Raw genomic sequence first — 26,510 nt, 5'->3', positions numbered from 1 at the left:
TGGGAAGCGGTGCTCATGGTAACCACTGTAAACACCGGCCGCCCCCCTCTTCCTCCTCCCGACTCAGCAGTAGCGCCAAAGCGGAGGAAAATGGCAAGCATGGCTCGCAGAGAGGACCAATATTATGAAAAGATTCAGTCGATTCGTCAAAGCATGAATACAAGGTGAGGTTTCCCTGTTTTCTTTGATCGGGACAGGGCCTTGAGGAGACGGCGGACTTGAGTTACAATCTCTGCCGCCTTCCACTCTCCTCCTGCGGCTTGTCACAAAGACATAGGCGGCTAGCTACCAAGCTAACCAGCACAGTTAGTGCAGACGGGGATGCTAGTTAGCGTTGTTAGCCTGTTTACCATGAACGCTACTTTTGGCTAACAGTAGTAATGTTGCTGTTGTTCTTGCATGTAACTAGACGAATGGACAGTTAACTCCAAATAACGGAGACATTAACGTCTGTGAAGCTAATGCTCGTGTTTTTTTGTATGTGCGGCATATAGCTAATTTTGTAGCTAATGTAGCCAATTCGCGTATTAGCACGCGCTTTATTGTTTGTTAATGAGTAAAAAGGGACCGTTAGTAGATTTAGTATTGCTGGTAATTAGCCATCAATTAGCCTAGCATACCACGGAGATGCTGCTGTGGTCTGTGTGACAGCTCCCCTGACTTTTCTGTGTGCAGTGAGAAACGGAGACAGGAGCTGGAGAGGGAACGGTTTGCTTACTCCAGATCTGATCATAGAAAGTAAGTTACACAGATTACGATATTTCTATATATAAAAGATTACCTTATCCTTGTTCTTATATCTTGACTTAAAGATTAAGCTGTAGCTTTTATGTATTAGATATTTGAGAAGAGAGCCCTTACTATATAATTCGTTTTTAAAATAAAATTAGTTTTTGCATATTTACCATGATATTTAAATATTCTACAACCTATATTGTATATAGATGCCTTGTCATGTTAGTATGTTTCTTTTGCATTTGTGTTGATCTGATTTAAAACAAACAAGAAATATATCACCACAGTACTCGAGTGTTTTACAAGCACAGTGCACCTTTGGATGTAAGCTGAACAGCCTGTTTTCATCGTAAATTGACTCTCATGAATATTAACATGCCAGGTCAAAACAGCAAAGCTTAGGCTGATACGAGAGTTGAGAAGATTCAAATTTAAAACATATTGTGCTTAACCTTTTCTTGTGAAACGTCTAGCTCTTATTTTTTGACAATGCTCCAAGATAATATTTCTTTGGAATAATAGTTCTCCACTGCCTTCAGCTCACAGATAAAGTGTTCCAAACTGCGCAGTTATCTCAAGGAAATCTGTGACAGGGAAGCACGAGCGAAAATGAGAAACCTTGAGCTTCTGAGGGATGTGGAGTGCATAGAAATTAGCATGAAGGAATATAGTCCTGACCGTGGCCCCCTGCAACAACAAAAGGTAGAACACACACACACACATATGCACACGATTTCATTTGTTCAGTGGAGTAGTTTTTCTAATTATGGGGTTTTATGAAGAGCAATGTGAACAAACACCCTGCCCCCTGAGGTTTAGTCAAGTTTAGACAAGCATATTTCTTTCTAAAATATTAAATTAAATTCCTAATAATTGATTCATTTTTGTATACTGTGTATTTAGAAAAACATTTGTTCTAGGTTACCACATATTCTGAGATTTTATTATGAGAACAAAAAGCACACTGACCTACAATATCATAAAATGTCTCGATTAATGTTTTTGTATTATTAGTAAAGCATGTTCATGCACATTTGCCTTAATGCCATGCAGTAATTTTAACACAGAGCAGAAACATTTGTTTGCAATTGCTTGATGTGACAATAGTAAACACTCAAACTGTGCAATTTATCACGACAAGCAAATGAACGAGGGAGAAAACAATGAGCCAGTCAGATTATCACTTAAAACTCAACGACAGTGCTTGACAGCTTAATATCAAATTAACAAAATTGGCTAATTATGACTCACTGAGTTAATTGCCCAATATAGAGACTCTGAAGTGCACCAGAGGTTTAGTCATTCTCTCCCCTCAAGCAGTTGGTTTATTTCCTCTTGATGCTTTATGAGTCCTGCATGTTTGTTGTTGTTATTTTGGTTGTCCTGTTGCTCTTTGTTTTTTGTTTTATGAATTTGCCCTGATTTTTTTTTCTAGTTTAACTCTACAATGAAAAATAATCAAATAGGACAATGAGTGAAATGAAATCTGCATGCTGAGTTGCATATATTTATTCATGACAATTTTAGTTAGATCTTTTTTTAGTGTTGTTTGTGCAAAACGTTCAAATACATGAGTGGATAAATGCAGAATTATGATTTTTAAAAAAAAAAAAAAAAAAAAAAAAGGTCTGCTTCTGTAAACTGCCACTGTTTTGATAAAGGGTGGGGGGGCATGTTTGAGCTAATCCAAGTGCCCTTAAAACGACCATTAGGATTTTTTAATTGGAGTTGGGATTAAGGCAGTTAGTCTGGCCGGTCAGATAAATGTTAAAGGGTGTCAGCAGCAGCAGCTACACAGAGGACACTCACTTGGGAAAACCAGTCGTGACTGACTGTGATTGACTGTGATCGATGTTGTCACTTTTGCCTTCATACCTGCTGCTTTTACATCACATGCAGATAATATTCAACACTATCACAGCAATATAATGGACAATTCTTGGGGTTTGCATGCACTGACAATGTGCTTGTCACATGTCAGTTACGTATCATTTTTTCTGCTTTTATCTTTGTCTATCAATCTGTCTTTACATGTCTTGTAGGCTGAGTTTTTCGAGAAGATTTCCAGTTTTATGGAAGCAAAGAAGAATACAGAGAACAGGCTTGACACTGCAAAGGTAATATGTGTTACAATGTTAGGTAACAAGAATAGCACTGTTGTTTGGAAGTAACATAATTGTACATCGTGTCATATCTACAATTTTTTTGCGACACCCTTGTTGGTGTGTGTTTTTACGCTTTTTTTTTACGGTTAAAAAATTACACTTTTTTTATGTTGGCTCCTTCTTTTTGAAATGTTTACAAGGTTTATGCAAATCTCACTTCTATCAAGCTGTGTTTTCAGGTTTAGAATAACAAAGGGAAGTAGACATTATGCCTGGTAAATCTGTAGAGGAGTCTACATTTAAACTGTGTATCTGTAATAGCACAGGTGTCTAATCCTAGCTGGTGCATCTGTACAAGCGATGTAGTTCAAGTCCATAGCTGCTTTCTCCCTTCACTTAAAGCAGTTAAAGCTCTTTTAGATGAAATGTCTAAGACATCTCATAATAACTTGGAGCATGCTGTCTAGAGCAGTCACTTGTAACTGTGTGCAAAACCCCCGTCAGCCTGTCGATATTGTAATGAGCAAAATGGTACCGTCACTCCATTATGCATACAAGCCATTGGCTGGCAGTGTGCATGTCCCTCAGGCTGCAGCATTCATTAAGGGAAGCTTACCGGGCTGAAAGCTGGAGACAGATGATAACGGGATATGATTTTCATATTTAATACATTCCTTGGAAGAGCACACGCGTGCCGCAGATTGATAGAAGAATCAATTGCTACTTTAGTGAAACACTTTCTACTTTGCCCTGCAGCTACCGATGGAATCACTCAGCCAAGAAATTAACTTTTCCTCTTTTTTTACCTACTTTGTGGATCTGCTGGGCAGGCTGCATGGTTTACAGTGAATGTTATTAAGCAGCTAACTGTTTGGTATTTAAGACGCTTATCAGAAAAGAAACAGAAGCCATGCTTTTTGTTATTATGTTTGGAGGGAGGCTTTTTTGCTTCACTCCCCCCCTCCCCTCCTTGGTGACATTGCAGACATGAATCAAAACTTGTCTAAAGGATTTCTAATAAGATGAAAAGTTAAAACATTGATCCGGAGACATTCTTCTGAAAGATGCCGTGAAAATAATTCTGACCTTGGCCCAAATAAGCTACACTTATTCAAATTTGTAAAATGGATAGTTAACATACTTGAGTTTAATTTCTTTCAAAATAGGCTTATACCACCTAAGCATAAAATTTCAAGTCTTTGAAGAATTGTGTGTATTTACAAATATGATTTTTAAGAGAAAGTTTTGTTGCCAAAGATGAGTACATTTCAGTGATCGCCCACTCCCCCTTTCTTTTTTTTTTTATTTGCAGGTTGAAGCTATGTATAAACAGCACCAGGACTGCTCCCTTTCTCACCCAGCTAGGGATTTTACACAACCACCAGCGGTAATTTTTATGGGCCGCCAGACCTCCAGAGGGTCTGACGCTGAAGCTGGCACCACAAGTGTACACTCACACCAAGCATTGCATCGTTCACCCAATCGCAGCATGCACTCCCGCGAACGTCTACCAAGTGGCCTTTTGAAGGACTTCAGAGTTGGCGGAGAGGATGCCGCCAGCAACCGAGCACATTTATCAGATGACATTTCAGGCTCAAACGATTCCCCCGACGGCTGTAATTTGAGTGACAAACATGAAAGAACGATGGCGGTGCTTCCATCTGTTCATGCCTTAACAGGCGCAGCTGGCAATGTGCCTTTTGGAAGTGATGATGAACAAGAACCTTCACCTCTGGTGACCTTGACGGGGCTTGAGAAGAATCTGTCTCCCAGCAGCAGTAGACTCATGAAGGCTGAGAATTCCCCTGCTGAACACAGTGACTCCCGAGAGGTGGCCCATCAGCCGTCCATAATGGAAGATGGAGAGAGAGGTCTCAGCCATTTAATGCCTCAAACCACTCTGGCAAAAGAAGCTCAAGATATACCAGGTTTGTAGCGCTATTTCTTGCTCATTGCCTTGTAATATCTTTCTGTTATCTTTGCTGATATCTTGAATGTGTTTACATTCAGGTAGATGTGGGAGTGTCAGCGAAGCAAGCTCTGACGTGAGGTTGTCAGAGAGCAGTGCCAGTGACCTGTCCATTTCTCTGACACAATCTGAGCTGGAAGAGGATTTACCAGAGGGTGTGGCACCTGAGAGGAATGCCACCTCCGGAGGAAGTGACGATCACAATCAGCACAGTCCTGACTCGTCCCTCCACTCTGATGGCTCCAAGAACATACGGCGGTTAAACCTTGAATCCTCAGCTCCAGTAGTGACCTTGGAAAGGTACAGTATGTCTGACTTCCGTACTTTGTTGTCTGAAATTTTCAAAGTGGAGAGAAACACTAACATTTTGATTCCTGTAGGGCAACACACTTCTTAAAAAGTGCACAATGCAGTCAGTATTTCCCCTCCCTATGATTTAAAGCCAAGCAAGCTGAGAAAGGAGAATGTTCTGCATAGCCGTGCTGAACCACAGAGGGCTGTTAATGATAGGAACGGGTGAAGACACCGTACAGTCCTTGCCACCATCACATCAGAGGCTGACAGAGAGGATTGTGGGAGTCACGGTCCATGCCACCGTGCTCTCTGTGGCTCGGCGGCAGCTGCGGTGGTGGCAGTGATGCATCGTATAGGGAGAGCTCAGGACCTGTCACCAACAATATTGCCATAATCCAAGATAATGCTGTAACAGAGCAATTTTCTGCTTGAGAGACCTCAGGAAGTCCCCAGTGGAGGAGGAAATTTGTGGCACCATAGAGTGTTCTGGAGGGTGGGCATGTGGACAGCACTTACAGCCACAAATCCTTAGCGTGATGATGGCCTCTGAGTTGAAGGATCATTTTGGATGGGGTTAGAGCCACAGAAAATCCCATGTGAATGTTTGCACCCAGAGCCTCTGCATTTTCCCTTCAGTATATATACAGTATTTTGTGAACGGGACCTTTCATACGCTTGAAAAAAAAGAAAGAAAACTTCAACTGTCATTTTTTTGTTTACCATATTCTTAAGGACAGTCCCCATGTTTCAATTTTTGTGTCCTTGGGTTACATACATTATGCTTGTTTTAGGACTGGGCAATATATCGATATTATATTGATATTGTGATATGAAATTAGATATCGTCTCAAATATTTGATTTCGTAATATTGTAAGTGGTGTCTTCCTGGTTTTAAAGGCTGCATTACAGCAAAGTAATTTAATTTTGAGATTGTTCTTGCCGTTCTTTTATTTGCCTTTACTAGGGCTACAATGATTAATCGCTTAATAGATTAGTTGTCATCCATTAAATTAATCGCAAACTAATTTGACAACTGATTAATCAATTTGAGCAAAAAAGAAAGAAAAAAGAAGTCAAAATTCCTTAATTCCAGCTTCTTAAATGTGAATATTTTCTAGTTCCTTTACTTCTGTGTGACAGAACTGAATATCTTCTTTCTTTTATCTTTCTTTACAATTTTACTTTTTACTTTTTAGTACTTTTTTTTTTGACCGAACTAATCGATTGATTGAGAGAGAAGTCCACAGACTGTTCAACAATGAAAATAATCGTTAAACCACTTACTCATTAAATCAACATTGCTGAGGATTATCAAAAACCTTGTTGTGTAAATATTTTGTGAACGCACCAATTGTCATCACAGTGTCAGTACAGTATCGATAAAGGTATTTAGCCAAAAATATTGTGATATTTACTCCATTTCGCCTCGCCCTAGCTTGTTTACCATTACATACTAATGTTTTTCCAAAACATCACATTATTTTTAAGCATTATCCAGTGCATGACACTGAGCATCAAAATATTTCATCTTCTCTGAGAGTTTAGCATGTTCATGACGGCATTGCTGTGTGGTCTAAATATACTGTTTATAGTGTGACCTTAAGAGGAACTGCAGTTAGCCTGCACCGGGTAGACGATGGTGGGGGCTGCAGCTTTCATTGTTAACACGGAGGGCTTCTGTGTATGAGCAGAAAACCAGCGGCTTTGATGTAAAGCTCAGAGAGCATCCAGTCTCTATCCTCTCTCCCTCTCTTTCTCTCTCTCTCTCTCTTAAGGTTAGAGTTTAAATCGCTCCCTCCATTCAGCTCACAGTCAGGAAAAACAAGCCCGGGCAATTCATTAGATTATCCCATTATATTTCTCCTCCAGCATGGCTGGGGTGAGTGAGGGTATACGACTGAAATATCCTCCAGGTTCGTTTTTTTTTCCTTCGAGACCCATCATAATGGCCTCACTGTGTTCTGCTCTCAAATATGTCGTCCCTGAACTGCATGATGGTTCTGCCTCATTGGTCACAGCATGCCACACAATTTAAGTTCTTATAAATACAATACAAGTCTAGTGGTTGTATGTAACATGTATAGGCCTAAAAACAATGTTTTGTGATGTTAGCTTTTTTACAAAAACAAAGGCTCATTGCACATTGTCACACAGTACTTTGTAAGTTCACACTGTGGTGAGATATGCACATCCCAAATTTAGTCAGGCAATCCCTGCCCCTCAGTGTCTTGTTATTACTTGTGTTTCCATTCCTTTGTGTGCTATATTTGCTGCCCGTGCCACCACGATGAGATCCTTCTGACATCAATCACTCAACAGTGAGACCATTCGCTGTGGTAAATCACACTGGAGCCCGTACTGTACACTGTAGAGCAATATCGCTGCGGAGAGGCTGACCTCTTCCTCAGACCTAACAATAGGCTCCTGATGATGTCGACATGCGGACAACGGCAGCATCTAAAGTGAGGTTGAAGACCTTGACATGAAAGCTGGCAACAATATAATGAGAGAGAGAGGTTTGCAGAAAAACACAACTAATTCACTTTCTCCCTCTCTAAAGGTCTCTTTTTGAAGAGCATTGACAAATAAAGTGGAAAGAGAAAGATGACTATTTCAAGGCCTACGCTGACGATAAGGGAGAAGGAGAGAGAGAGAGAGAGAGAGAGAGAGAGAAAAAGATAGAGCTTTTGCCTATGCTACTTCAGCCACACTGAAGAGGACTTAGCACAGACGGATTGCACACTACAGAATGTCATGGATGCCAGCTTAATCAGGATGTTACCAGGAAACAACCTGCAAAAAAGAAGGAGCAATTGTTTGCTGACCCCTAACCCAGGAGCCCATTACAGATTGTCATAAATTCTTTTTTGGCCCCTTTTATGTAGGGGGCTCAGGATCTCTCGGCTTGGGGTTTCTGGGAGAATTCAATGAGGGCCACCCAGAGCTTAATGCTCAAGAAAGAGATGGATTCCCAATATCCACATGCATTAGGCATCCATTTCTCATTTTGCAGTCTCACACAGGACCAGATTAAAGTGTAAATCTCTCACCAAAAGAAATCATTTTGAGGCCCCTCTATTTTTTTTGAAACCCTTTTTCTTACATTTATTAAATTTGAGATAATGATGTTACATTTACATATTGTCTTTTAATTTTTTATAATTAATTTACATATTTATGATGAACTTCATGCAACTATTCAGTTCAAGTTGAACTCAGCAGGAGGCAGCTAATTCTACAATGTCTAGTTTTGAATGCCACATTTCACAAGCTTCTCCCATACAATTCCCCTCCCTGTCATTGCATGCGGCACCTTCAAACAGACACTTTAAGTTACTGAAGCACTGTTATGCGGAGGTACACTTCTAATGATCAGATTCCTCCAGCAGTCCTTGAAAACTTCAAGGAAATTGCTTGAAAAAAATTTATTAGATTTTTGGATTAAACTGCATCCTTTTTTTTTTTTTTACAAATAGCCAGCCTATCGATCACATGGCCTCCTCTATTTTTTATTTCCTTTCACCACATTAATGGGTGATGTGTATTTAGTCTCTCCCAGGAAGGACTCTTCAATCTGCTAGACAGCATTGAAGGACGGCTCTGCGGTGAACAGACCAGAGTGTACGGGGATTCTTCGATTGATGGAAGACAACTCAATAGAATTATCAGGTACACCCTTACTGTCTTTCTTCAAACTTCACAATCTTATCCCTCCCTGTCTGAATTAAACATTGCATGTATTTATTAACGGCCATGGAGCAGTTTGTGCAGATGAGGAAAACATATTATCCTTCTGCCAAGGGCTCTCACTCTAGATGAAGTGTCATCACCGACGTGCACACGTCTTTATTTCTGAGGGGTTTTCAAACACATGGGATTGTTATAGTAACCGCCCTGTTGAATTGTTATTGGGGGAGTCATGGAGATGGAGGATGGAGAATGTGTTTCATTAGACCGAGCTTATTTTTCATAAGCCTTTTTATATTTCATAGCATGATTAATTTACCATAATTGGAGTTCTTGTTGTAAAGTACGGATAAATGTCTGGCAAATGAAAGATTCCCCTTTCTTTTTAAACCCAGTTTATCCCCATCGATGCAAACACGAGTGTTTGTAAATGATGTCAATAACATCTTCAGTAGCAAAGAGAGTGGCCGTCTTGGGTCGTGACCTTCGGTATAATGTGTAGTGTCGCTGTAATATCATGTGCATTGATGTGCATGATCATACTTGTATACTGTGTGTGTATTTGTGTGAAGTGTTAGCAGCTGTTGGATGTACTCCACGAGGCTCGTGACCTGCAGGCTGAGCCCAGGACTCTGTAGCAATAGCTAACTGCTCTCTATATATTGGACAGCCTTTGTAACGGTGGAGCGGACTTGAATAAGGAGGACCTTGAAGCATGTGGAGCAGTCATCCTTCATGAACTTCAGAGGTTGTCATGGAGCACAGCAAAGGGCTGCCTGCTACCACAGGATCTAGTGAGAGCTCACCAGTCCAGCACTGAGCCTAATGAAATAAGGTAAGGCCTCCTGGATTCTCTGTGAATCCAACAACAAAGACTCGTGCCTGTAGTTGTGGTTATTTGTGCTTTTTTTCAGCTTATGAAACTTGTGACTGTGGATTTTTTTTTTTAATGGCATAATCGGGTTTGAGCATCTCATAATGGTTTTTTTTCTACTTAGCAAAAATGTAGTTATATGATTAAATACAGAGTAATATAGAGTGTGTTTTGTGTTGACAATGGCATTTTCAACTCCTTTGATGAGTAGTGCCATAATGGAGTAATTCAGAGCACAAATATCAGTGCTCTGAAAGCTACAGAGTTCAATAGACCTTTCTTTTCTTTTCACAGACTTGCAGTAAATGTGAATTCCACTTTTCAGACAAAGACTGGATAGCTGCCTGTGCATTTTTTGATCAGACAGTGGGGGAGAGGGCACGCACTTACAACAGTCGCCAAGATATTGCACGCTACCATTCGATATGGTCTCCCTTGTCCACAAATGTAAAGGTCATCTCTGGTGTCACCTCCTGTGGTAACACTGCACGGGTGAATGTCATGAGTAAATTAAAATGCCCTATCTGTGACTTCCAGTCCTTTGGATAATGAGTAGTTATACTCTGAGCCAAATCCATGCTCCGCTTCACTACTCTATTGATTTCGCTGAGACCTCTCCTGCTATGTACTCAATCCAAAGAAACACATCTAGCAGTGTCCCTCTCTTTCCTGTGGAGATGCCTATTGGCTCTTTGACCTTTTTATCTAGTTTTCAACCAGGAGCTATATTGCTTTGTATGTCTATTCAGTGTTAACTGGCTTTCATTAATGATCTATATCTTCTAAAGCGTTAAACTGGATGGACACGCAGCCTTTTAAGAATGCTTCATATATATATATATTTTTTAAATAGTGCGACAAATGTGTTATATAATTTCTTGACATAATGGTTAAACTCAATTTCCTTGATAATCCTTGATAAAGCAATTTCTTTTACTGTAAGAAACATATTTACAGATGTCCCACTGTGCTGTGTTTTCAATAAAAAAAGCCTCTCTTTTTCTGCCCCCACCCTCACCACAGCACCAGCCTCCCTCCTGATGCCGCTCGGCTGTGGGATCGCTGGTTCAAGCACGCCCTTCTGCTGAAGGAGCGCCGTGTCCTCAGCACTGAGCGCTTGGTCCAGCTGTTCACACCGCTGCTGCTGGAGCGCCATGCCACCTACAGCCACCAGGTAGCGTTGGAGGCACATACACTGCCACCACGCACACACACAAGTAGGAGGTCACACTCGCTCCCAAAAGCAAGCAGACATTAACACGCACATATGACAGCAAGAGTTAAACGCCTTCTTTTTTCCCCCCACTTTTCTAAAAGGCTAGTGTTTTTGATTCTGTGCATGTTTTTTTTTTTTTTGAAGAGAGCTGTAGTTGGTAGTGAGTGCCCTCTTTGTGTCTGGCTTTTGAAACCAAGCCCTGGCTGCCGACTCATCAGATTGCTCCACACGTTGACCTAGACAGAAGGGAAACCCTGACCCATGCGCTAATCGCAAATTACAGCCTCTGCTTGGCTTCTTTCATCTCACGTGGCGTATTCATCTGAGAAACACTTGCCTTTAATTTGGCATTAGCCAAAAGTATAGCTGTCAGCTGGGTCCGATTGAATGAGGGAGCCATTTGGACCTTCTTCACAACGGACAAGATTATTTTAAATTTCCCCACTCATTGACCCTGTGTGGATCATGCTCTATTAAACAAAGAAAGAAATTACAATTAATATTCACACTTAAAAGCTAAAGATAATGTCAAGAGATTGGTCAGGAATTTTCTGAAAATTCTATCTGCAGGAATGACGTGCACGTTTTTATGTTATTAATTTTTTTTTTTTTTTTTTTGCGGACTCATCTTGTGGAGGTTCTTGTGGCTCGGAGATCTTGCTCCAGTGTTCCCGACGCAATGAGAGAGGCAAAGAGGGAGACTGTAGAGCCTCTTGAAAATATGAACTGACAAAAGGAAGAGAGGCACTGCCATCTACATCATTGTGTCCAAGTGCATCAGGAAAAGCCTGAGTGAAAATCTTTCTCCCCCTATATCTCTCTCACTCCATCTACTCCATCTAGTTCTCTCTGCCTTCCTCTATTTCTCCTTCTCTCCCTTTAGTCCTCCCTCTCTCTCGCTCTCTCTCTCGCTCTCCTCTCTGTCCTCTCATACAACAGCTTACTCTCCTCACACAAGAGCAAACAGAAATTTCCATTCACGTAATGCCACACAGCCCGGCTACTCCGACAAATGGGAGCATGCAGCTCGCATGCACACACTCAAAGAGGCCCTTTGAATATTCAAGTGCTAACAGTTGCATTCATTGATATTTAAAATGCAGTGGGTCTGCGAGAGCCCTCAACCCACGGTACATTTGACTAAATCTAAAAAAAGAACAAAGACGGATATCGGGGACAAGGATCAAGACAGTTTTTATTGTGCAGCAACATCAAATACCAAGTGGCAAGCTCAGATTGGCATGTGTTTTGCCTCCCTTCCCCTCGAAGAAAATGAAAGCATGCGCATTGTCAATCTTCGCTGCGACCTACTGATAACAACTTACAATGTACTTAAAGTTTGTCACTGTCAAAATCCTCCTGATCATCCCCTCCCTATTAGTGCTCATTAAAAGTTGCAAATGGCCATCTGAGGCTGAGAGGCAGTCTTTGATCACAAAAGAGAGATGATGATGGCAGGATTTGATATGGGGGAGGGAAACAACGAAGAGAAAGGAAATCGGTGTGAGGCATCTCCCTGCTCCTCATCTCCCGGAACAGCTCCTCTTAATTGTGTATCCTCATCTCCCCAGAGATAAAAAATGAGCTGGAGAGGGAGGAAGAGAGCAGTTTGTCTCAATTCTCTCAGCCAAGAGGGGAGATATCTGGAACGTGTTGCACATTAACGCCAGGGTGATTGCATTCTTTAGGCGCTTCTCTAATCTCATGGATGAGAAGAGAGGGAGAGAGAGTGAGAGAGGAGGAGAAAAAAAAAGTGTGATTGAGAGGGAGAGCGGGAGCGAAAGTGTGCGAAATAATCTTTTTTTAGTTAAACGAGTGAGAGAATTTGAAGTTATTTTCTCTTGGCGTTTGAACAGCTGCACCTCTGTGCGAGCAGCCGTGGCCAAAGTAAATGACTTGCCTAATCGGCGAGAGTTCAATTTGACACTTCCTTCACAAAATGGGAACAATTAAGAGTGTGGTTTTAATTTGTGCTGCTCACAGGCCAAAGTGCTGCTGAGGACACTTGTGTCCCGGTCCAGTGAGGAGTGCCCCTCAGCGGAGGACGAGAGTGACTTGTCTTCTTCGTGTGGTCCTCCTTCTCTCCTGGCTGACAGTGATGTGAAGCCCGCCAGGCCAGTACAGAAGCAACAGATCCAAGGTCACTGAAGATTATTAGTATAAAAATAAGCATGGGATATTCTAATTAGACGACAGTATTTGAATACTGGGTCTTAGTGCATTTTCTAACAATCAAAAGCTCTCCCCTTCGCAAGTGCTTTGTTACAGTTGCCAGTAGATTCCCACAAACATCCCACACTGAGATAAGTCTATCTTTGCACAGTAATATAAAACAAGACCATTAACAGGAACAGATGTAGACTGCTGCTATTTTTTTCTGCAAACCACCTCTGCAGAGAACTTCGCTTTTATGAAAGAAATCAATTTCACCATAGAGCTTTTTTATTAATCCCTCACAGCCCGGTTTTCCTACAGGCTTCTATTCAGAGCTAAAGAAAGACCCCCCATTCCCATTTCTATCCCTGGACTCCCTTCCTCCCTGCCACTGCTTCTCACTATGCGCTTCCCTTTCTTACAGAACTACAAAGTACTGAAGAGGACAGCCAGGACGAAAGCCCTGTGGAAAGTGTTCCTATTAGAGGTAAAAAGGCATCGCCGGTGCCCCAGCATTCACACTGTCCTTATGTTGTGGTTTGTTTTCTTCCCACTGCAGTGAATAATGGGCTCTTTTACGCAATGGCTGAGGCAGGATGATCAAGGTGAATCCAGGGTCAAAGTCCCACCTGAAGAGCTGTGCTAGTTCTCTCTAATTATCTCCGAGAAAACACTAGCTATGTTTTCAGCCTGGTCTGAGGCATTCTGGGCAAAATTGATAATTCGCTGGCCCCGGCATAATGCGGCGGCTTTAATTGTCAGGACGCCAGGGTGGGAAGCGCAAGAGATCTGTCATCGCTTCTCATTAGCTTCTAAACAATGCTCTGGCAAGGCTGGACTTGAAAAATACTAGATGTGAAGGCATCCTGGAAGCAGTTGGTGTGCCCATCCCTAAGCTGCACCTCTGAAATGTAAAGCAATCCTATATTACCCTTGGCTATCAGATATCCTGCGGGGTGTTTCATGTGTCTGCATCCCTAAGGTGCACAGCCAGCAAAATGAGTCCAGTTTCCAATCGCTGTACTTAATCAAAAGAGCCATCACCAGTAGAAAAGAAAAAAGGAAAACATGACTAAAGATTTTGCAAGGAAAGGGCTTTGCTGTGGTGAGCAACATCAATGTCACAATCAAATACCATGACCTTGGAACTGATAGTAATTGCCAAGACATGCACGACTGTATTCCTAATGGGTTTTTTTTAGACAACATGTAAAAGTGCTGCCTGTATAAAGTACTGTGGGTGGAATAGCGCTGTAAATATGATATGGTTTTAAGAACATGATTAAAAGTGGTACTTTTATTATGAAACCAAGTAAAGCGTGTTAGGGCATGGTCATACAAGATCACAATTTTGCTCTCTTCTTTGATTTGGTTTGTGTTTTCACAGCATCGTTGTGACTACAGCCCGTTTATTATGCACTTCTGCTCTGTTGATTTTTACCAGCAAAGTCTCTCTTTGCTCCTCTCAAATATGATACCTACTTTAGTGTTGCGGCAAGTAATTATGAGTGTTTTTAAAACAGAAAATCAATCATTGCCTTCCTGGTAGGGGATGCTGAGATAATGCGAGATGCTGATTGCTGTCTCATGGAAACTGTTGCTACATACTGTAGGCTAGAATCAACAGCTTAGCTGATTGAGCACGGTGTTTTCACCCACTCTGTTCAGCGGTGAGACCAAAAGACTCAGCAACTGAAGCGTGTTGTCTCATCAAACACAGAAACCTCTGAAAGTTGGAAACCTGGGTTTTAAGCAAATATTTGACAGCGACTTTGTGTGTGTGCCTGTGTGTATGCGTGTGCTTGTGTGTGCGTCCCTGAACAGAGACAAAAGCATACCAGTTACTTAAACAATCAGCCATGCAGGAAAGGCTGCAGAGTTCTGAAGAGGAGGACGACGATGACCTCTCAGGTAAGAGATGTAGTCCACTCTACCAGGCAAGTAGCAAGCAACGTGAGCCTAACCTTCAGTCAATGCTGGCCATCTGTTCTCACAACACATAAGGACTCTACAGAAAGTAGAGGTCGACCGATAGTGGATTTTTAGAGGCCGGTATAATAAAGACGGTTTGGAGCAAGAAAAGCCGATAGTGAATTAATCAGCTAAGATGTTCTGTTCAACAGATGTTTGAATATTATCAGATATCGAAAGTAATAGATACTGGGGGTGTAAACCACAAGTTCCATCAGGAAACAATATTATATTGTTTCTTTGGAAAACCATATGATATTTGTTGATATTACAGAACCTGTCACAAGATAATTTTGATTCCATGCAATTCAGGGGTCTGGGACCAATATAAGATGATTACTAATGCACGACATTGGAATTTTTTGCTGATATCCAATATGCCAATATATAACAACTCATTTTGCCAATAACCCTTTACAGATATATATGTTTTTTTGTTTTTTTGTTTTTTTTTGAAAAAGAAATTATACAACATTCTTTCCCAAATTCTCTGACTGATTATACCCCTTTATCTATATGCCTGTACCCTGATTTATATTTAATTTTATATGTATTTTCAGTTATTCAAGTGCTTATTTTATCATCTTTTTATCTGTCTGTTCAATTTTTTTATATAATCTACCTGCCATTTTGAACATGTTCACGTTAAAAAACATTTTTTTTTCTTTTATCAGTTTGTTACATAGGAAGATATCAGCACGTTGGCCATTTCTGATATTTCATTTCAAAGTCAATATCGGCCAATACCAATTACGTGCCAGTATTATCATGAATTCCTCAAGATAATATCCGTAAATATCCTCATTGTGTTTTTCTTGGCTGCTTACCATGTTTTGCCTGGCGCTAGGCCGCTAAACTGTTTGAATGTTTCTGAAGGGGGTGAGCTTGGACGGAAATGGAGACATATACGTGTCATGGGAATTTCAAAATAAGGGAGTATCTTAAAGATGATGTATTGATGTTTTCACTTTGCATCTATATTACTGGATTGTTGTTCACTGAATCAATTTATCAATCTAGATTGAAATATCATTACACCCCTAATAGACACTTAAATATACACGTGGAACTGAACATCTAACTAAAAACTTAAGTAGGGGTAATATTTGTTTTTTGAGCTAATATTTTCCCTCCATGTCAGCCCAAGATTCTCCTGAGAGGTACTCAGTGACACTGTTTTGACTTTGTGTATCGAGCCTCCATGCAAAACGGTGATCAGAGATTAGCATTATTTCCGTTAGTTGTATTTAAAATATGTATTTCAATTACTTTTGAGTATTACTTCAACTGGGCTGAAAATTTAAATTTGAAATGTGTGCTTTAGTTTGAAACAAGGGAACTATTAAAGTCTTGCACCGATGCAAAATCTGAATGTAGTCACTGACATTGTGACCCTAACTCCTCGCCGATTAGTAGGTCGACCTTTATTAGAAAGACCATGTTGTGTACATAGATGTAAGTTAATTAATAGACGAAGCCCAAAGCTATTAATCCAGATTTTCTCAGCCTAATTTAGACTCATAATCTAAGTTTAGGTATTCATAGACTTCAACATTTAATAAAAAATTATTTTTGTATTCTCACATAACCATTGTGTGCATATCAAGAGACTCCAAAACCAAAGGTTGAGATACCAAGTCTGAGCCACTTGTAAGCCTCACCATAAGTTTCTTTATTAATATGCATTGTAGATTAGCTTGTGATGAGATGTCCAAATCAAATGGTTTTATCTGGCCCTGTTTGCTCTTTTAAGGAATAAATCATGGCCATGAAGAGGACCTGGGGAGGGCCAAACGCTCCTCACATCAAGACCCTTACCCTCGGTAAGAACATTGTTATTATTCAACGGGCCACAGGAAATGGGCCACCAGACACCAAAGTGGTTGATGTACATTTGCATGGCCGCTTTCATAATTCCCTGTTCATTTCCATAAGATCAAGGGGGCGCCACCCATTAACTCGCTTACAAAGACAAAAGGCCCCCAAAGCCCCTCTCACTCACTGCTTGCTAGGTTCAGCCAGGTTTTAGAAATCAAAACAAAATGACTATCACAAAAAATAAATAAATAAATTGGGAGTCATAATCTCGCTGTCGTCATACTTGTTGTCAGAAGGCAAACAGATCATGTCAAGAAGAGAATCAGGGACAACTGTTTTGGAAGAAGGAGACTCAAGTGTTGACAAGGACAAATGTCCTTTCATTTTTCACCCTTGAAACACATTTAGGCTGCTCAAATCAGAGCCCTAAGTGGGCTGGAAGAGAAGACCTAATGATAAATAGCTTGGTGGAAGCTAACACCATCACGGATACATTTGAATATCAACACGACTTCATCAAATCTGCAATTGCGTGTCGGGTCCTCAGAGCACCTCTTCACTGCGAACCCATTTGGGCTGTAGTAATGGCTGGGTAAACGTTATGAGGAATAATCTTCTCTGATTTCATGTGATTACTGGGCACCACGCTGACACAAGGGCTGAAGTCTGTATCTCTCTGGCCTGGCAAGCAGGCGCTCCCAGTCTGCCTATTAGCCCAGGGAAGGGCCTAATGGGCTGGCTCTATTGTGGTCCTCATAGCTGCTGATGCCTGCCACTGCCAGCCCCAGTGACCACCCTCTTTAATAAACATGAGCCAATTTCGGGCCCAGACCCTCTCAGATGGTGCCTGTCCTCCCATCATTAATGTGCATGGGAAGCCGGCAATATACGTGATTAAACAAAATTTGTGGAACAAAAAAATGGACAGAAACAGAGAATGTCCTAAGTAGCAATGAGACACAAGTTGTGTACATAAGCAAAATTGGACAAATGGGTAGTTATGCATGCCTGACACTGAAATCTCACTGGGGTTAGTAAGGAAGCAGTGCCCAGTGCTACTAGTCACCGTGGCCCTTATCCTTCCTGTGGTCATACAGCGATTTCCCCGTCTTTTCTTTGCTTCTCCTGGACGCTTAGATTTAAGCATTCCACTTACCACAGTCACTTCTTGCGCTTTATTGCTTCCACAAGTGGTCTGGAAGCCCTGCACTTAAGCAGAAGCATAACACTGCAGCATGCTCTTGCCCTGCTTCTCTCCTCTCTCTGTGTGTGTTTCTCTCTCTCGCTCTCTTGCCCTTTCTCCATCTATTTGCCCCTCTTCCTCTCTGTCTTCCTGTACCCCCCCCCCCCCTCCTCTCCATCCTACTTGTTAATTATTTGCTTTATTTTGTCAGCGAGCTGATGAGTGACATCAAAAGGAGGATGGAGCTGGACTCAAAATACAAAAATGGCTTCCTCTCTGTTGTCTTAGACAATAATTATGATTTGCCAGTTAAGCCTAGACTACAGCAGAGGGATTGTAGTTTAAAGCAGAGGCTTTGGTGCAAAAAATGCATTTATAGCCCTTTGTGAGGCTCCTCATTATGTGTGGGCCCGATTCATTAAGTAATTGGTTTGCAGTTGTTTACATGAGTATTAAGGCCTTCTATTCAGGGCCTTTGAGAGATACATTGTGCAAATGTTGCATGTTATGAATGCAGAATGAGAGGCGGGGGGCCAGTCCTATTGGCCAAACACTGCACTCGGCTGAAAAGCGAGAGAAAAGCACTGGGTGCTGCTTTGCATAGCAATGACTAGGGCCTTAATAAGCTTTACAGATTAAATACATGCAGTCTATACAAGATGCAAAGAGATACTCTTAACACATTTATATGTGCTCATTTCACTATTATGGCGTTGGAGAGAATTGAGGTCTTTCATATTCTTTTTTCTCTCTACTCTCCCTCTCTTCCTTGCTCTCTCCCACACAGTGTTTTTCAGTCAGATACTTTTATAGAATGTGCTGTTTATTGTATTATAACTCGTGGGGAAGCGACTGATTTGTCCATTAGAAATCTTTTGCTGTCTTTGTGAGTGGCAAAGTAAAATCACTTTGTGGTTGAGTGGGGATGAAAGGAATAATGCACGAAGGAGTGAGTCTTAATAAGCAGCTGCACTCCATGTAAAGACCACTTGTTCCCCTTTGTATGCGAGTGCATGCCACTGCTTCCTCTCGTGCAAAGAATCATTGTGCTCCTTTCTACTGTAGGCATTTCAGATGCCACTCCTTTCTTATTTTTATTTTGGGGTTTTCTAATACCTTTCTATCGCCCCCCCTCACACCCCCACACCCGTTTTTGATCCTCAAAAATGCCTGCATGCATGTGCACAGACGCACGCACAAAACGGAATACTCCAGCCATCAGCCGGTGTGATGATTGTTGTGCCTAGTGCCTGCTTGACAAAAACCTTGACTCAACAATTAGTGGTTTACAGCTTTGCCTTGGACAACAGGATGTGCTCAAGCATTCGACCTCAAATCACTCAGAATGTCAAAATCAGAAGCTCGCTCGCTCTCTCATGGGGAGGCGATGTGTGTGGATCTCTGACAGCTCACTGGGAGGAGGATGGAGGGGTGAGAGGGACATGAGCTGAGAGAAAGGACTGGAGAGGGAGGGGGGGCGTAGAAAGAGAGAGCAGGAGATAGAGGGAGACAGAGAGACAGTAACGGACAAAATGGTAGCGGAGAATGTAGGGAAACACATGTAAACAATTTCACAGATAATATATGAATGATCAGTAAAGTGCATGTGGCAGCACTGAGTCACCACTTCTGTATTTGTTTTGGAGAATATATCCTCTCTCAAAACAGCCAACAAATTTAATACTATTGTTTTTTTTCTCGTTTATTTACATTTGACAATTAATTAGTTAATCTTGTTTAATTTAGAAACAAGAATAAGATTACAACCAGGCCAAAGCAGGTCAAACAACAGAGAGATTACTGAGAAAGGCAGCATTTAGAGGCTCCAACCAGAGGAGGTCACTGTCCTTCATAGGCTGCCTTAACGTGTACAAGATGCCTGATTTCACCTTAAAAATAGCATTCAAATGCTTTCTTTGCTTCGACTGTTTATTGTGTTTTGTTAATGTAATATGCCTTTTGATTTATTTACTTGTAAACTGTTTAAGCAAATGGAGACATAAAAAAATTAACATAATAATCAGTTTTGACATCGGCGCTATTTGAATTTTGCTGTTTTTCCATTGCTTTATTGTTCAAATTATTTTCTCACACATTCTTAAGACACTCACATAGTGTGCGTGTGTGTGTGTGTGTGTGTGTGTGTGTGTGTTGGACATGTTAGTTAATATTAGTCTACCCTCACACAGGTTATGGCGCACAAAAAAAAATACAACATGATATGAATGATCTGTCCTTCAGCCATCCCTCACACACTGGCCGTCTCCACTAGACTGCCACCAGTCAGGAGGAGAGCACGCTGTGTTGAAATCATTGCCCTCCCAGTACCTCTTCCTCTGAGTTGCAGTACTTACTCGTCGCCAGCAGAGAGCACTCACATGTTAGAGAGTGCCCACTCACAGTGCACTCACAGTTGCCTCTCACTGTTTGCCCCCACTGAGCGCTATATCCCGCTACCATTCAGGCCTGTGAGAGTACATCTAAACGGAGCCTAAACAATGTTTCTGCGGGGTCATAGCTGGGATGGGAGTAGGAGTTGATGGGAATGATGAGGTGATGGGTCTCCCTTTACCTTTAGACAAGCACCGCTGCGCAAAAGTGCTATTGTGCTATTAGCATTTGTGTGTGGGTGGCAGGAGCTTTAAAAAAAAAAAAATGCTGGGGTAAATAAAAGCAGTTTCTCTCGCTATCTGTGTGAGCAAGGCAGTATTAAATGCTTGGTAAGCAATATTTCCTCTGTCAGCCCTCACATTCCCTTATGTGACTGCAGGATTACAAGTCAAATCTGTCTCCAGCGACTCCAAGAAACCAAACCTATTCTTGCTTAGCAATTAGACTGCAGTTTAAAAGCATAGCGTGTTCTACATAAAGACGTCCTTATGCCCTGGGATATTTTTGCCAATATGTGACTACAACACTTGACATACTTTTATAAAATGGACATCAGAGTGAATAATAGATGTATAATTGCAGCCTTTTATAGGTCTGAATTCCTTTGCTACGTTCTCTGTAGTCTATAAAACTGTTTTATATGGCGTACTTGTTCAGCAGAACAGGTCCTGACACAATTTAATAAAGTAATCTCAACTGTTCATGATAGTATTTATCAGACATTTGCAATAGTGGTATTTTTGTTTATTTATTTCACAGTTGAAATACTCAAAAGATTGGTATTTTGGTAAAACAGAGTCAAGATGCTCAGGGGCAAATGAAGAAAAAATTTACAAAGAACAACAAAAAGTGTAACCCTAGGTCTAAAAACAGAAAAACAGAGAACAGTCATAGTGGAATAGTGGAATAATTATTATGTTACTCTTAAAGAAACACGTCACTATTCCTAACCACTGGTGCCAGTTTCATCCTTTTGTACATAAAATGTGGTGACATAATTGTCCTAGTTTTATCAGTGTAATGGGTATTTGCACATTGTATATCACTGCATTACCAGCCTGCATAACTTGTGTTTTTTTACAACCTGATTTTGAACATTTCAGAATATGGAAATTTAGCTTTAACTCAGCCCATACAACACCAGTGTGGTGTAAACTGACAAAACAAGACGGAGGTTTGATTAAGGCAATACACTGACAACAAACTTCAACTGTGTATAAAACTCATACGATTTCAAAGGTCGCTGTGGACTCAGCTATGCATAGCAGACAGAGAAACTGTTAAAACACGAGATAAACAACAATATGAATTGTAAAGGCCAGAGAAAGAGAATGAGCGAGGCATTGGGGGAAAAAAAGAGGACATTACAATAGCTGTAATTTGCATCATTTTACACATTACATTCACCTCTGTCTACCAAAGCTTGTAAAACACTGGCCAACCCAGTCTTACATATTCAGATCATTTGCCTCAATTAAGGGAAACTCAGCAGAAGATGAACTGGCATAAATGTTTATGGAAACGGAATATTAGATTGGTGGGGTCAGATCCAGACTGGGCTCTCTATGGTAATAGCCCTGTCTTGAAATCAGTCCTGTCCCTCAGTGAAGTGGAACAGCTGATAGACCATTCCCATCCCCGGGGGGAAGTTCAAGAAAAGAAAAGCCCAATTTACTCTCCGTAACAGCTATTATTGTGGCAAAGGAGAGGAAGTAATCGTATAGATTATTGCTGTATTTTTGCTGCTGCCGGGTCTGTTGCCTAACAGTTGTAAATGGATGCAGTAGTCCTTGTAGTTTAGTTGTGCTTCAGTTCTTTATCTCTTATTCAGTTTGAAGCCTGAATGTTGATAGCAGGTGGATGTCTTTTTTAAATCCACGTATGTATAGCAAGGCAGCAGCTGTAATGTAATGTAATTTAGGGGGACACCCCTTAATGGCTGAATATGCTAAATATGACCCTCCCCTTTAACCAAAATTTTGATTAAAAAATAGAATAAAAAAAAAATGCCATTCTGTGACAAGCAAACATGTACCGCTGTCTGGAAATAATTGTCAGCAAGTTTAATTATAATCATAAATTAATTTTAAAAATGGTGAATATTATTACAATGGGACTGTTCCCTATTTATAAGAAGGGAGTGAATGGTGCAAAACAGGGGAGGCACTCCAAATATTTTTTAATCACTGGACAGAGAGATATTTTTTTGTTTTTTTTGCTAAGAGGAACATTAAACTTCAATGATTGTATTTTGTATTTATTTAAATAACCTCACAACTATAAGTGGGTTTGTAAGACATGTTTTCTGAAAAAAAAAAAAAATCCAGAATCACATCATTTATCATGACCAGAAACTATCAAATATGCTTATATGTGGTGGAGGGAGGGCCATGCATTTCATTGGGGCTCATGGAGACATATTTGTAGCTCTGGGGAGGTCATGATATTGACAAAAAAATAAATAAATAAAAATAAGTCACACCTGAGACACCCCTCCACTCTGATATATAAAGTGCAGTCCCTAATAGTTCTAGTATTATGCTGTACTGCAGTTCTGCATGTGGTTTGTCTAAGTGGTGTCGCCGTACCCCAGAAGTTTTACTATCTGCTCTAGGCATGTAAAACAGAAATAACATAAATGTCATTATTACATTATATTTGTAATATAAATAACGTATATAATTTGAAAAAATCAATGCTTGGCGTCCATGTATCAATATAATTTCAACACCCAAAAATAAACCCCCATAGTGTAATGTATGGCTGTACTTTTTATAGATAGATTAGATAGATAGACACCCCCCCACACACACACACACACACACACACACAATATTTAATTTGAAATTCAGCTTCCCAAAAAATTGCACATTCAATGTATACTGAAACACCACAGGACTCATATATCCAGTTTTATCTCCACTGGTACAGTCACAATAACTACTAACTGGCTATGATATTATTTTCTTTCATCAAAATCTTTTTCTATATGGCCATCTGTTCTGTTATGGACATAAGGAAATGATTTTGCCAAATAAAAAAGCTTTCATTTTCCCAAACATAACATAGTCCAAGGAGACATTGCAAACCAAAAACAGTATCTACCATAACTCTGGAGTCAAAATAGGCGACACAGAAAAATATTTACCATCTGCACTGCTATCCAGTCACCACAATTCATGCCGTTCACATGATATGATTACTAAAATGCATTTTGGCAAAGAAAATCCTCCATTATATGCAGTGCACCTTCAGTTTGCAAGCAGATAGGCTGATTATCCGTCATTGTGTCTTTGCTTTCTTCTTTTTTTTTTTTTGCACTGCGTTCCTTACTCAGCCTCTGCTTTTGATTTGCTAGCATTTTAAACGCCTGAGGTTCAGCAAGCTGTCTGAACAGATGCAAAAAATCATGCCAAATGTTCCTGCAGGAAGTCCTATCAGCATATGAATATAAAGGTTATATTCTAATGATTATACTGGCTGTATGGTATATTGCTTTTAGCACCCAGGCAATCTGTTCACAGTTAGGAATGGGAGTTGCCTCTTTTTTTCTCCTTTGCGCGCGTTCTGCCTTGAGTGGTGCAAGGCAGCAATATATAGTTTAGGAGACAGCAATTGGAACGCAGCCAGAGTAATTTGGTCCTTAAACTCAATGTACAGTCACATGTGCCAAGACTTAACGGAGGGAGAGATGAGGAGATGAGGGTGATTGAGAGGATGACAATCAAAGAGGTCATCGGTTTGAATTGATGCAGATGGGGTAACACACCACACAACAGTTTTTCTTTCTTGTGGTTTTTTTTTTTTGTTTTTCTTTTGCCAGAGCTCATCTGCTTAAAACTCAGTAACCCCCCCCCAAGAAACGCTGCAACACAGCTCTGATATAGAAGGTCCAAACAAATAAGCCATATGGATATGTATGCTAACCTGGGAAATGATGAGGCTATATTGTGGGGTTTGAATGGGCTCTGTGATGATGTAAATTAAAGAGGAGGCCTTTAAAAGTGGAACGGGGGGCCTTATTGCATATGCATAGAGGTAGATCAAAGCCTTTTTGGAGGTCACACATTTACATAGCGATATCACCAGAGCTATGGGAACCTGGCAACCCTGTCTTTGGACTATTTTTGAATAAAGAGGGCCTTGTGGAAGTCCTTTGGCACAATTAGAACAGGAGTCAAGGAAGTTCCCTCTGCTACACTGTCTGCCTTTCTCTCTCTCTCTTTTTTAAGCTATTTTTGGTGTAAAAAAAAAGCACCTCTCTGTCAAAGAAAGCCTAAGGTAATAACTTTACAAGGCTAATAACTGTCTTTGTGCTTGCAGGAAAGAGAGGACTAACTCAAAGGCTCATTCTGTTCCACAGTCAAGAGGTGAGTGTAGACAAAGTCATTTCGATTACATGTGTCAGAATAGGTTAATTACAGGTTCACGTGTTCACATGCATGAAATTATTGCAAATTCTCCAAAAAAGCACCTACTGTTTGATTGAATTTCTCTTGAAACGCAGCTATGCCCTTTTTGATGAAGCGGAAACAAAAAAATGACCGACCTTGGAGCCAAATCCATGTCACGGAAAGCTTTGATTTGTGTTGTCAGCAAGCGCGACATAATCCTTTAATAAATAACTAAAATACATAACTAAAACAGTTCCACATTGGGACTATGTTCTTACATCACAAACGGCTTTAGATAATACCCTGAAGGAGAGCTTTTGACTGTTATGTGGAGCAGCGAGACAAGTCTCGTTGCTATGACATTTTCTAATTTTTTTAAATTTCAAATCTGTCCAATAGTTCAAGTGGAGGCAGATTGCAGTTGACCACTGGTGCCATTGCGTCTCAGTTCTTGTTAAATAGCACCTTTCACTCAACTGCTCTATAGATTAAACAGACTCAGACATCACATCAATTTCTTAGACCTGCACTGCTAATAAATAAACATCACAGTCCTCTGAATATAGCTGGAGCAGTTGGATCCCAATGCATTTACATTCAGGTGCCAAAGTCACATCTGTATTTACATTATCATAGCTGACATCAGATCACCCAAGAGAAGTGAATAAGACATATATTTTAGACATATTAGACTGTATGAAAGGCTATGTTGACATTTCCATTGTGCACTCAAGCTCAAGGTAAGCATTAGATTCAGTGCTATTAAATCCATGAACAACTATGAAGAGAGTGTACAATACACCGGATAAAGAAATTATGAAGACGATGTAAACAGTAACACCCAATGTGGAGCATGGAAGGCAAAACATTCTGCTCTAATCTTGTTTTTTTTTTTTTACCTTTGTGTACAGCTTTCTGGGGGGAATCAGATGATGGCGACTCAGAGATCGAAGCAGCCTTACGTCCTCGACCTTTCAACGATGACACTGATGACTTCTGTGACTGATATTTACCCACAGATATTTTTTTTTTTTAAATGCACTACATTATATCACTGCAAAAATGCTCAGGCTCGCAGTAATTCACCTCCCTGACCATTATTTTAGTGGTCTGCATTGTAAATCATATGCACACTGTATCGTAAAAACAAATAATAAAGTTGACAGCTCTCACGCTGGGTAAAGTATGTGAAGAGTTGTCCAACACTCTGATGTTAACCCTGCTTCAGTCTCTTTATCTGAACAACTCTCCCAGCTCATAATAACAGCTCGAAATAGATTAAACTGATCTTTTAAAGCGATTTGTTTGCACTAGGCTGAAAATCATGCATTTTGAATGCCGCAAGCATCTCAGAGTGCTCTACCTCCAGCATGCTCGAGTGTAGTGATGTGAGTCACCTGTGAAATGACAAAGCACAATGGCCACTCTGCACGCTGCTGCGCGACCTGTGAACCTGCTGAAGAGGCCCATCTCCCAGGGCACAAAGTGTTGCAGCGCAAACAAACTCAGAATATTTAGAACCTCCCAACAAAACGCTCTACACGCGTTTTCGCAGCTGCTTCTTTAATAATCATGCTACAGAAGCACAAAGATGCATGTCTGAAATCCTCTGTATTATTGTGCAAATGAGTCACGAGTAGCAGGATTGTTGCTGAAACCACACAATAGTCTTCTGCAATTTATCATTTTGCAGCACTTTGAACGCTCAGTGTCTATTA

General features: G+C 40.7%; 1 protein-coding gene across 1 annotated transcript; it reads left to right on the top strand.

The window, feature by feature from the left end:
- On the top strand, nt 1-26,009 carry kiz (kizuna centrosomal protein). The gene is made up of 15 exons (XM_042500144.1): nt 1-164; nt 676-738; nt 1,275-1,437; nt 2,778-2,852; nt 4,153-4,768; nt 4,851-5,109; nt 8,654-8,773; nt 9,462-9,626; nt 10,689-10,839; nt 12,865-13,021; nt 13,460-13,522; nt 14,860-14,946; nt 16,760-16,829; nt 24,722-24,768; nt 25,704-26,009. Exons 1-15 carry the CDS (start codon nt 16-18, stop codon nt 25,796-25,798), a joined length of 2,280 nt encoding a protein of 759 aa, XP_042356078.1. The 5' UTR covers nt 1-15; the 3' UTR covers nt 25,799-26,009.
- The last annotated feature ends 501 nt before the right edge of the window (nt 26,010-26,510 follow it).

This window comes from Plectropomus leopardus, chromosome 14 (assembly GCF_008729295.1).
Source record: "Plectropomus leopardus isolate mb chromosome 14, YSFRI_Pleo_2.0, whole genome shotgun sequence".
Taxonomy (NCBI): domain Eukaryota; kingdom Metazoa; phylum Chordata; class Actinopteri; order Perciformes; family Serranidae; genus Plectropomus; species Plectropomus leopardus.
The sequence above is the reverse complement of the archived record's forward strand: the minus strand, read 5'-3'. Positions and strand labels throughout refer to the sequence as shown.